Here is a 12,955-nt window from a genome sequence, read left to right as displayed (position 1 = left end):
ATGGTTTGACAAGGAAGAACACAGTATGTTCTGACAGCCCTGCTTAGTTCATATTTGAAAGGCAAAATTAAAGTCATATTTTTACAAGGTGCTGAATTCCGTTCACTTGAAGGACATTCTTTTAAGCAATGATATTAAACCTTTGCCATCCTCCTCCTCCTGAATTCCATTTTTATGTGTAGACCACTAAGTGGCACACCTCAAAAACCAGTCCTGACTCCCTATCTCAATAATTTCTTGTGAAAACATATCATTTAGAAGAATATGGAGAAAGAGCAACAGCAAGAGCAGCCATAAACATTCACCCTCCATAATTTAAGGAAGCACAGCCACATATGGGCAGCATTTAGCTTTTCTTACAGCAGACAGCACCATCAGGAAAGAGCAAACATCAAATAAAGGCTAAGTACAAACCCCCTCTATCCACAGGGACACCTTTCACTTGATTACAGAATATGAGAGAAAAACAAAAACATAGTGAATCCTAAAAAAGTAAATAAGAGCTAAGATAGGTCAGAGGAAAGGCCTGAAGGCAGGTAGTAGGAGAACCGGACTGGTTTGGCAGTACTTATACAGCTCTAAGGCAAAGGGAGTGGGAAGGCTCAAAAGACACAGGGTGGCACATATCTGTAGCCTCATTGGTACTTGTCCTTGCTGTTCGTATGGGCTAGCTGTAACCAGAGGCTGTCAGCAACTCCTGCAGCGGTCACTGTGAGAGTAATTTGGTGTGCTCAGTCCAGCTACAATTGAAGACGTTTCTTCATTGCAAAAGTTCTTGCTAATATTTGTCCTCTCACTGTTAAGAGGCCATGGGAAGCCATGGACATTCATCTTCCATCCCACTTTGAGAGACAGCGACTCTGTTATCATAGGGCAGATGCACTGAAGAGGGAAGAGCCAATGCCTGATATTCCTTCTCTGTTGATGAGTCTAGTGGTTCAGCTGCTAGCAACACCAGTCAGGCCAGCTCTTTTAATGAACCCTGTAACTGATTAAAATGATCCCAAAGCTGCCAAATGAAATAATCTCAGTGAGGGGAGCTACCAGGAAAACACTGAGAATTTTCTGCACTTGGAGGCATAGGATGCAGTTACCTGGGTGTTTACACTGGACCAACTCTACCAACTCAGCTGAACAGGGCCAAGAAGCTGCATGGTCATCATTCAAGAGGAAACCGGATGCTGGCAGCACCTTCTTTACAGGTAAGTGGAACGCAGAATCCAGGTTTAATCTCAGACCAGACTATGTATGCAGTGGTTCTCAATAGTTTCAGTTGCCACTCACGTCTGGGGGCCTCTGGCAGTTCATGAGCAGGGATTGTTCAAAACTTCAGGTTGAAGCTGCAGTTCAGCAATCGGAATGGTGCTGAGTGCAAGCATTTTTTCAAACTAATGGAAGTTTTGCTTACATATTTCTTCCCACACATGAAGGTCATCAAATGTTTGTGTGCCAAATGTTAGAATTGATGCCATCCTAATGAACTCTGAAAACATTTTCCTGTCAAAACAAATAGAACAAGTTGACATCACTGATCCCAGCATCGACCAAAGAGAAAAAAAAACAAACAAACCATCAGTTCAAAAACCAGAGGGTTTTTTTGTGCTATGAGTTCAAGGATGTGAGTCCAGCAGTGCAATGACAAAGGGGAGCATGGTGCAGATGACAAGTGTTTTGCTTACTGCCGAGGAAGTTAGTCTTGAGTTTGCCTCAGCATCAAGGTCAGAAACGCCTGGGCACTGCCCCCTTCTATCCCAGGGCACACATGAGATCCCTCGTGTCTGAGCTGTGCTGGATTATTAGCTGTAGCATGTGCTACAGCTAATTATCCCAGGGCACACATGAGATCCCTCGTGTCTGAGCTGTGCTGGATTATTAGCTGTAGCATGTGCTACAGGCTAGGACCTGAGCGGAGAGTAAAAGCTACCACTAAACCCTGTCAGAAGTTGCAGACTGATTACACTCTTAAAAGCAAGCCAGCATCTCACAACTTGCCAACCGAGAAACTTTTTCTTTCCTATTAGAGATGCCTATCCTGTGGCTGCCTTCTTCATCTCCCAAGAGATCTCCCAAACTATCTACCCAAGCATAACCCATGGAGTGGCAACCCTGCTACAACTGGATGCAAGTATGAAGGAAGTGTATCTTACAGTTACGCTGCTAAATTGGGTTTTGGGAGATCCAGACTCATTTCTTCCCTCTAATACATTAGTCCTGTATGTCCCTCGGCAAATCTGTGAAATCATTCCACATGGGAAATAACGATACCTCCTCCTTTCCCTCTTCTGATTGGTCAGAAATTTGGGACAGGGTCCATCTTGCTGTGCACAGCTGCCAGCAAAGAAGTGCCTGGTCATGATCTCTCTAGGTAGCTCAGTGGTTCAGTATACAACTAATTACAGTTATTTTACAATTCACATAGTACAGAGGAAAAAATAGAGACTTAATGTGGAGTACACAGGGGGTCTGCAAGCCTGGTGAAAGCAGCTAGAAACCAAGCACCAACAGGGTTCCAAATGAATGTTTCTCCTCAGATGCTCTATCCAATCAGTGAAGCAGATTTTTTCATGGAAATTGCTACAGGATGGAGATCATGTTGAAAAGTACAGCATTAAATTTGCAAATAATGACAGATGAACCAGAGCAGAATTAAAAGGATGAAAAATACTCCATTGCTCCCTACATCAAGCACATTTCCATTTTATTTACTGGTTTAATCTCCAGTTCTCCCATGCTCACCCTGTGCCGTCACCCATGTTTTTTGAACTGAAAGGTGTTATCTAAGCTCCCATTTCTCCAAAAGTCAGTTCTAATCTCAGTCACTCTCCAACCCTGCAGTTTTCCTTCTCCTTGACAAGCCTGACCACTTAAATTTCTATCAGCTCAGACAACATTTACCCACACCCCTTTTTGTTCCCATCTAATTTCTTCCCCTTCCAGTTTTGGTGATGCCGTCATATATCTATGCCAGTGCACAGAGCATGCAGCAATAGACATATAGATCCTGACTGCGTTCAGAAAAGGGGAAAGGTTGAAGTGAATAACATCCTGTGTATGAATGATTCCCTTGCTTGCTGTACTACAGTGAGCTGTGCTTTCATGTACTGTGATGGATGTGAGTTATGGGTCACTCCCTCACTTTTGAAAATAAATGTACAACAATTGCCAATTTTTATACTGTATATTACAAAATTCTATCACTTAAGATTTATACACTTAGCAAACCAATCATATAAACAATATAGATGCAGCACTGAGGCTCTACTACCAGTTTTTTTGTTGTTGAGATGGACACATGCATGATCACCCTTAGCAATAAAATGGTGCTACATTATCCGGAGGTGAACATTTTATGGACAAAGACATTATTATATCCAGAGTTTGCCTTGAGTGCAGTGGACTTAGCATGTGTTAAGTAATGCTTAAGTGATTTGCTGAACTGGCCTAGTAGTATAAAACACTCCTGGCTCTATTTGCTTATAAATACATTTCAAGGCACTGATAGAAGTCTGTAGTGTCTCAAGTAGTCTGGGACCCAGTTACTTAAGAGATCATCTCATAGTATAAATCTTATGTAGTAAATCAGAACCACCAGTTGTCCTTACTTTCTGTTTCTGAGTGGACAGTGTGGGGGGTCTTCAACAGGAGATGCATGAGCCTGAAACCTGTCCTCATCAGCCTTCACATACAGAAATGCTTCAGAGGACTATTTCAAGGAGAAATGCAAAACTGGTCTCTTCACTGTGACAAACACCAGTTACTCTCCTGAGTCATATTTTATACTGTGTTAGTGACACATGACTTGGTTGTGACTGGCCAGTGTTCAGGAAAGCTAATCTAGAGCCCTTTTCCTCTCTTTCCTATAACCACAGAACCAGCGCAAGGGCTGAAAAATCACACTTCCTTATACAACACCTGTGAAAAAGGTCTGAGCGGTTCTAGCATTCAGGTAACATCACCAGAGCTCAAAACCAGCTTTCTTAAAATACTCACAGCACCACTGGCACACCTGAGTTAATGAGAGTGGATCCTGGCCACTTGTATTTTACGTACAACCATGTTTTCCATTCCAGGTTCATTTTAACTGGCATGAGCTGCTGAGGCACTGGATGGCCTTATCTGCTTTTCTTAAGGGAAATGGATACATGAAGTACATAAGATCGCAGGGTTTTAAGATTAAATGCTATAAACACAGATTAAATTATATGCTCTTTATCCCTTTAAGGAACTCTTGTTCATGGCATTCTGTTCCGAGTTTCCAAAATAATTTCTACTTACATTCGCATTTAGAAAAATCTAAAATGCAGCAAAGAGGGAATGCATTTATGGACATAACTGGCATCGGAGAACTCAGGTCTTCCTCCTGGCTACCCCTAAATCTCAGAAGGCAACAGAGGAAACAGACACCTGAGCCCACTCAGGGCTGGGCTGCATAGGCCCATAGGCCATAGACATGATACCAGAAGAATCCCCCGCACGGGAAAGGTGATCTTGGCACAACCTTTTCTCAAAACAAAAAAACTAACATTTAGGGAAAATGACAAGGAAACCATTGCCAGGTTACTCTCTTTTTCCGTGATGCCAGTAAAGACTATCTGGCCACCTACTTGAGAGAATCTTGGTTACTCATGGTTTCCTAAGGCTGCTGTGACAAAAAGGAGCTGAGACAAATAGCCCCCCCCCAGGACAACACCCTCAGTGGGTTGATTTGATGTTTGGTTTAGTGTGCTGGCCTAAAAGGGTCACCAACCTTCATCCCAAGGACCCTGTTAGAGAAGTAGCTTTGAGCAAAATATATAATTAACCTTTGGAGCTCACTGTAGCAGGATATCATTGAGGAAGCATGAGAGAGGTTTTCATTTTTTTAAAAAGGATTGTATATATCTACTCTAAGGACACAATCAAGTATTATCAGTTTTTTCACTACAGAGAATTCACTGTTAACAGCCGATAAGCACTGTGCTTCTAGGAATCAAGAACAAACAAAACCAGGGACTAATAACAAATTCTTCACTTGACAAATGGTAGGTGAATATGATGGGTGAAACTAATAAAATGAATCCAGACTGCTTAAAGACTTCAGAAACAGCCGCTCACAGAGACAGGGATAGAAAAAACAGTTGGTGAATGGATATTTGTCCTCATCCATTCTGACAATTTTTGTGTGAAGCTCATGTCCACTTACTGGCTAGATCCCAAGTGATAGCCCTTCAAAACTTTAGAAAGATTAATGCAAAGTACACAAAACCCAGGCTGAACACAAAGACTTAACAGGTAAGCTAGAAGTAGTATGCTTATAGAGAAGATGTCAAGTGGAAAGAACTAGGAATCAACTGAAAACATTTTACTGTGCAGAAGACTCAACTGATTTCTGCTAAGAAGAGCCCAACTGACAAACCTGTCTGGGAATGGCATTCTTTAAGTTACTTCTGTCATATTTAGAAAAAATGTAAAATCTTTGGGTTGGAGGTACAGGGCAGCAGGCAGGGAACACAAGATACTTGGAATGTGCTGACATTTGAAGTGCTTTGAAGCAGTGAGACTCACAACTCTTCTTCAAGACAGAGAAGGTCTGAAATGTGCAGCAGATGCTGAACCGTCAGGATTATGGCAGCAAGAGGATGTGCTAAGGATCCGTGGAGGCACGGCATCACAAGTTCTCCCATTTTTTTACCATTACCATCAAAAATAAGCAAGAAAGCACATCTATAGCCCTACTGAGTGAACTTACCAGAGAGGCAGAAATTGTGTAGTATTTCTAGTGCCATGTAACTAACTACCTGGTATTCACAGGGCTCTATCTTCAGTAGCATAGCTCATTCTGGATCCCTCCACGTCCATCAATCTACTACAGTTTTGAACAAGTAGGCCTTTAGATTTGATCCAAAGGATCTTTACTACCTAAAAAACACTTGTAGTTTTGGCTTTAACACTTCTCTGTACAGAGACAAAATGTCGCTATGTGTAGTGGTGTGGAAATACAAAACCTAACTAAAGATCCTGCAGCCTTGTGAAACCCAGAAAGGGAAACTATGCTGTGAGCTCTGACAGTAATAAAAACATAACTGGATTGATTCTAGAGAATTTATTGAACAAAATTTAGTTAGGGTCTTTTTGTTTTGTTTTGTTTTAACGATTGCTCACCACTTAATTTTTATGAGCTCGATTATGCCTTTAAGGCACATTCCAACAGAGGGCTGAGGTGAAAAAGCCTCTCCAGGGAGGATACAGCAGAAGAAAAAGCCTCTGGGATGTGCAGGAGTTGAGCTAATCCTTTCTAGGCATGTGTTTGGCATTACCTACTTGCAGCTCTCACACTTCCCAGTGGAAAGGCAAATCTGTGGGCCCATGGCTAGGAAGTTTCAGCCTCCTTCGGCACAGTGTATCCAGGTGTGAGAGGAGGCTGAATCAAACCTTTCTTCAGCCATAACAGCTGCAGACTTCTTCATGAACAAGTTGTTCACGATAGAGACCTGGTCCCTTCACCACCACTCCATAACCTAAACCTGGGCTTTCACAGCAAGGGCAGAGATCATGTACCCCATGTACCCCAAGACAGCCAATGCTGGCAAGTTTGTTTTTAAAAACTTGAAGCTGCCCTCTCTAGGGAATGCATCATGACTTAAAATATAGAAAATATTAAACTCAGACCTAAGAATGAACTGCTCCTGTCGCCTGCCCAACAGACCAGCCCATAACTAACAAATGAAATGTTACAGCCCCTCTTCTTCCCCAGTGACAGAAATGGGAACAGGAGCTGGTGCAAGCTTAATTAAATAGGAGGATGACTGAGCAATATTATGCAGCTTTTCAGCTCAACTCTTCTGAAGCAGAGACCAGAGCTCTGCCTTTTCAGGAAGCACTACCATTGTACTTCAGCCTCCTGATAAGCAAGGGCTGCTACTTCCACTTCACCTTCCAAAAGAGACCGCACACTTTCTTAGAAGAACAAGCTTTTAGTACCTGGAGAGAATACTAGAAATGGCATAAACCATTGTGTATTTGAGACCCTTGAAAGAACTTCAAAGCAAATTTCATCAGGTGCTAAAACTATTCCAACTCCTGAAATGCAGCTTCCCCATCTTCATTGCCGTTGCATATTGAAACACACACATTTCCAGCAAAGAGGTACAAGTCCTTGCTTTAATCCATGCATGCAAAAACATTTCCCACAGACTCCCTTTTGGAAAGAATTTTGCAGTCCCAAACACAGTGTGCACTGCCTGGGCTTTTCAGTCTACCATCATAGTCCTAGCAGCAAAGAGCCAAATCCCAATTCTAAGCAGCAACTACTGCTGCAGCCCTTCTGGGGAGAGGTGCTGGCCCTGCTTCCAGAGAGGTGCCACAAGCTGTAGCTTGTTTCTGAAATAGTCCAGGTGTCAGCATGGTACCTCTAGTGAAGAGCCAGGCTTCTCCCAGAACAGCACCCTTCAGCCACCAAAGGCTGCTTGATGTCTCTAGTTAGAGTACAGCCCCTTAGCTTCACCCTCGCCTTGGGGGGAGCACGTTTAACCTGTGGTGCAGGGGCAGCACAAGGACAGCCCTACTACCCCAGATCCGCTGCCCTGTGTCCTCCCCTGCCACTTGATCCCATACACAGCAGTTGTGCATGTTGAGCATTCAGTCCATGTTTTCCTTCCTTTTGCCCCTGCCTTCCTTCTGTTCTGGGTCTCAGTCAAACACTGCATTATAAGGAATGTTTGGAAAGGTAAAAAATGTGAACTCTAGGCAGGTGAACTGAACTTGAACTGAATTTAGAAACAAAAATATACTTCCCCACTAAGATGAGAAAGAAATGCCCATATTTACTATTAACTTTTACAAATCACACTATCAAATGAATCACCAAAATGACCCAGTCAGCTCATGGTCCCACGCTTGCTCTCCTGCCAATACTGAATTAGCAGAACCCTATAGCACACAGCAGTTGTCCGGCCCCTGCTGAAAAGCTGTCCCTGATGGTCCTGAGCAGAGCTGCATGCAGTCTCGCAGCGCTGCCACCCAGGAGGGCTCTTCCAAGGTGAGGGATAAAGGAACAGCAGGGCTGATACTGTGTCTAATGCGGCACAAGGTTCCCTCGGCACAATGTGCCCCAGCTAATGAATGGCACTGCCCCAAGTGCAAACAAGCCGAGAAAGGTTCTGTTTTCAAAGCAAGCGTATTGCACTTCAATGAAGATTTTTTTCCCCCGAAAAAGTTTTAATATACACACTAAATTAAGCTTGAGAAAAGGGGACATTTCATCTTTAATCTATTTACTTCTGAATATTTAACATAAAATTCTGGCACCAATCACCAGATTTAACTGGAAAATTACTCACTAATCTGTTTGCTTATTTGGAATAATTGGGTAGGCTGCCAGGGAAGAGGATTTCCTACCCTGTTTAATATCTCAGTTAGTAGTCCAATTTCAGCTTGGCGGCATAATTACTCTGACAGAGCTGTAGCCACAGGGCCTGTGAGTGGGGCTGCTTTTTAAACCGTAAATTATGGAGGATTAGCATTTATGAATTTTAAATCAGGGCTGTGGTAGGAGACACTAAAGCTGCTTAGAGCTTGCAAACCACTGCATTCAATCACCAGTCATTAACACATTCCTTCCCAAGACTTCCTGCAATCACATTTAATAAAAAAGGTATTTCTAATTTGCTTTAGAATTTTGTGGCTCTGTGTCTCCAGCGTAACCCAGGGATAAGGAGATCCACTTTCCAGGAAAAAAGCATCACAATTTAATCTGACCCTGATTTACCTCCCACATGAGATGTTAAAGGGCTGTCTCCTCTGCCTGGTTCCTACCATTTCTTCAACCAGATGGAGAACACGTGGTTTGATCTCTACTGTACCTAAACAATTACAAAAAATTAAAAACTGCTGAAAATCAGAGCTGCAATGTGGCTGATCAGCAGAGATCTGAACTCTGCCATTCCCCTAGCTCAGGAGCTTCGGCTTGTGAGCTCTCCACTGTTGTGTTTGCCTGTCAGGCTCACGATGAATCATTATGGGGTAAATCCTTCCTTTGATGTAGGCATGTAACTTCTTTTAAGGCCAATGAGAGTTATGTACATGCACTGAGGGCAGAATATTTTATGCCCCGAAGAAGAAGTCTTAGGAAAAAACCCTCTGCCAAAAATCACACCGCTTTGAACTTCAGAGTTGCTCCACTCAGGAGTCTAAAGAGCTCTGAAGCCATAAGACATGCATCCAAATGCAAATGCTGAGCCCTTCCTCCTCCTAAACATGTGCATCTCTCCTTCTGTGAGCACAATTCAGCAAGGTATTTAAGTTCATGCTTCACATGACTGTTTCAAAGACCGAAGACCCACATAGTAAACCTACATTTTTCACACTGAGAGTTTTCATATATTAAATTATATCTATATATGTTAATAAAAATACATGGGTAGACAAAGCCTCTTACTACGAAACAGAACAAAGATATGGGTGAAACTTATATACAGCAAAATGAGAAAAACAAAGAAATGGCCAGCTGGCCAGAGTAAAATTTCATACAGCACCTGTCACTAAAACATGAAGAAAACACAGGTAATTTAAAAAGGAGCCTGATGGAACTCCTCCTACTGTTTCCCCGTGTAATTATCCTGGACACTCAGAAAAGCTCTAAGCTCTCAAATTCACCTCCAGGAAGGGACAGGAAGAATCCCCTGCCATTGCGTGGTGAAGGGGATTCGTACACCCTCCTCAGATTCACTCAGCATTGACCTCTGACATAAGCAGGATACCAACCGATGATGCATTACACTGCAATCAACAGTGCTATTCACTGAAGCAACCACATGATTTAAAATTCCCAAACCTCACTGAAAGTAGTTGGAAATTAGGCACTTTGAAAAGTCGACTCTTTTGAAAATGCCTTTTAATCTCCTAAATTACTCATGCTTTCGAAAACTTTACTCATGCTAAGTACTTTGGGGGCCTCAGTCAGTGAAAGCTAAACTGAAAGACGCTAAGGAAGGACCATTTACACAGAACCCTGCTCAGCTCTTATCTGTCCTCTATCCTCCTAGCAACAATAGACAGAAGGAAAGCAGAGCTCTTGGCAACACCAGCCGTGTGCCAAGAATTCGTCTGACAGAGTGGCAGGTCCCTGGACCCTATTAAAGCTACTCAAACAGATGGATTTTCTTCCCTACTGCACTCAGAGTAGAGTTTTTCTAGCTGATCTCCTCCCTCCAAAGGCTGCCACCAATTCACCCCAAGCTGCGAGAAAAATGCAGTCCTTACTGCCACAGGAGGAAAAATTTGGTCACCCGTTGAATAGTGCAAAACGTCCATGTCTCAGGAACCAGCTCTATGCATTACTCCTTATTCTGCTTCTTCTTGCCTGCACACAGCTGAAAATCTTTTCTTAATTCTTCTTTTTGATTGCCCCACAGTATTCTCACTGATGCTAACTGTTCATGCGCTCCATGTGTATGCATACAACAGGGAAAAAATGTTATAGGAGTAGGGGAAGAAGCATCTATTTGGCATTCAGAGGCTGAGAAGTCCTTCTAAATATTTTTTGTCCCTTTGAGTAGCAGTTAGGGGGCAAGGAATGAACCAGGATAAAATAGCCAGAATAAAATGTTCCCGGAGTATATATATATGTGACTTATTTAGTGCTGCTTGTCTAGATCATCAATTGAGATTTGGGTAGGTGGTGGCAAGGCCTTGATGTAGAGCTATGTCTGAATTTGGTGTGTGTCAGGGAAGAAGAAACAATGTCACCCTCAGGAGGCTTGGGACATCTCAGGACTCACCCAGTCCCTAACAAACCAAAGCAGTGCCCAGCCTCTAACTATAAGGGCTCTTCTTTGCATCTAAGAACAGAGTGCGGGGACTTACCTGCACCTTATCTGAAACACATCTTCAAACACACTCATCCATATCATACTCTGGGAGGGGAAAGAGGCACAATACAAGGAAAAACTGAAAAAAAAAAAAAAAGCCATTTCAGTAGCTGTGCATTGTTTGGAAAAGCACCAAACAGTAAGAAACTCCCCAGAGAGCTGTTTGAGTTCACTTTGGGAGCATCTCTGTGATCTCTGCAGAGACAACATAAGGGCTACAATAGAGAACTGATTCAAAACCCTAACAATCAAAATTTGAGAGGGAAAAGACTAAACAATTCGGACTCAACTCCAACACAGCACCTTTAGGTAGCTTCAAAGAGCTAGAGCACTTTCTTATTCCTCTCTGTACTATGTAATCACCTCAAAATGTTGGCTGCCACCAAAAGTTACATTTTAGTCCTCATAAATCAAAGGAAGAGGAATATCCTCTATATTTAATGTTTGTATCGTAATATTTCTAAATACTTCCAAATCCTTTCCTGTCTCACAGAGTTTCTCTCTGTGGCTCTGAAAGTATCTCAAAATTTGCAAAAGAATAAAACACTTCTTCCCTCAAGGCAAGTAGGAGGGGGAGGAGGTTGCACCGTATATATATAAGCGACTGATATAACTTTGACTTGGAAATCTCTCTTCAGTAGGCTTAGTATGCTTCCTCTGCCTGAGAAATGCATAATACATAAAGCAATCCTGCCTGCTTCCTTCTCAAAGCCACCTGAACAATCTCCTTTCATTGGCCATGGGGCTTTACAAGTAACTCCTCCACACAACCAGGTGGCTCAGCATATGGTCTTGCTTTTCTGCCATTGCAGCTAGCAGCAATTTAGACTTATATAGCTTTACCTCTGAAAGGTTAGTTGCTGACAAAGAGTCAGCACCATTTCACCTGACAAAGGATAGGATCCAGTATTGCTCTGGGTCCCTTTCAATGCTACACTGAGATTGAATCCTTCTCATTTTACACCTTGATTAGGAAAAGAGTCAGTGAGATGCTATAGACATGAAAGTCCCTGAAGTGACTTACTTAAGAGCTACAGTTGATCACAGGTGGTTACATTGAGCATAGCATCAGTAGCAAACCTGCAAAAATACTCCAGCATACATCATATAGCTGTGAAGGGAAGGATGGAAGCTGAATAATATGGTGATGGCCATCAGCAGCTAAATGTTCTTTTTTCTGAAGGAAAAACCTAGACAGATGCTGCTGCATGAAGACTGATAGCATGAGATACATAGTGTTCAATACTTGACAGGCTCAAAACATGCATAATTTTACATTTCTTTAAACTGCAGCCTTTTGGCATAGTAAGCAGGGACTAGAGATCTCAGGTTGCTGCCCTAAGGAAGGAAGAATCAGTTTAAATAATCTTGCTCATCCAGGGCCAAAGGCCTTGATGGCTGTGAAAGATCGGTTATATCCTTCTGCAGAAAACAGTTCCAAACACAACCTCACTAACAGCGTTTTACTGAAACCAACTCCACAGTTCACAGTGCACTGTCCTCTCAAGTCAGGCTTCATGATACTGTGAAACCAAGTGTTACACATCAGTTATTACAATGCTTTGGTCTTACGGCACATGGTGAAACTGCTGTCTTAAAATGATGCAGCATGCTGAATACTTTGCCATAACCTTTCACGTCCACGTATGAATTTTCCTTACTTCTGTGCACTGAAATACTTGATGAATGTCAGCTGAGGCTATTTTCATTATTGTTAAGGGGATCGCTAAAGACTCAAAGCACGTGAGTCATTCCTCATGTATTGCTTGATATACCTATATATTGTAGAGAGCATAATCCCATAAAGACCAGGTTTAAAAATAATTCTCTCATTGGAAAACACAAGGGACTCATCAATGAAAAATACACTGATCAGGTCTGTAGATCTGTAAAAATTCAGTGAGACAGGAGATCAATGAGCATGCCACCTAATTGCACTCTGGGCAGCAAAAGCCTCAGCACTGTCCTGGCAGCACTGGAGTCACAGAAGTTGTTTTGCGATGGTTTGTCCATGCCTGTTGCATTAAGGAAGAGGAAGGAAAAAGGCAATTTGAATCCTGGGAGGACAACTAAACTAGATCACAGATATCACAGCACCAGGTAAAGCC

General features: G+C 42.5%; 1 protein-coding gene across 9 annotated transcripts in view; it reads right to left on the bottom strand.

Annotated features, from left to right (window-relative positions):
• Window positions 1-12,955, bottom strand: part of LMO1 (LIM domain only 1) — a 343,783-nt gene that overhangs the window by 176,778 nt on the left and 154,050 nt on the right. For 4 of the 9 annotated variants that reach the window (XM_054067496.1, XM_054067495.1, XM_054067492.1 and 1 more), the window contains one exon: window positions 10,843-10,926. The exons of 2 other annotated variants lie outside the window; for them this stretch is intronic. In XM_054067496.1, coding sequence (XP_053923471.1) covers window positions 10,843-10,926 — 84 coding nt within the window. Of the gene's footprint in view, window positions 1-1,094; window positions 1,210-10,842; window positions 10,927-12,955 lie in introns of those variants that run through there. 3 more of the 9 variants (XM_054067493.1, XM_054067498.1, XM_054067494.1) reach the window with 3 other exon arrangements.

This window comes from Cuculus canorus, chromosome 5 (genome assembly GCF_017976375.1).
Source record: "Cuculus canorus isolate bCucCan1 chromosome 5, bCucCan1.pri, whole genome shotgun sequence".
NCBI classification, from domain to species: domain Eukaryota; kingdom Metazoa; phylum Chordata; class Aves; order Cuculiformes; family Cuculidae; genus Cuculus; species Cuculus canorus.
The sequence above is the reverse complement of the archived record's forward strand: the minus strand, read 5'-3'. Positions and strand labels throughout refer to the sequence as shown.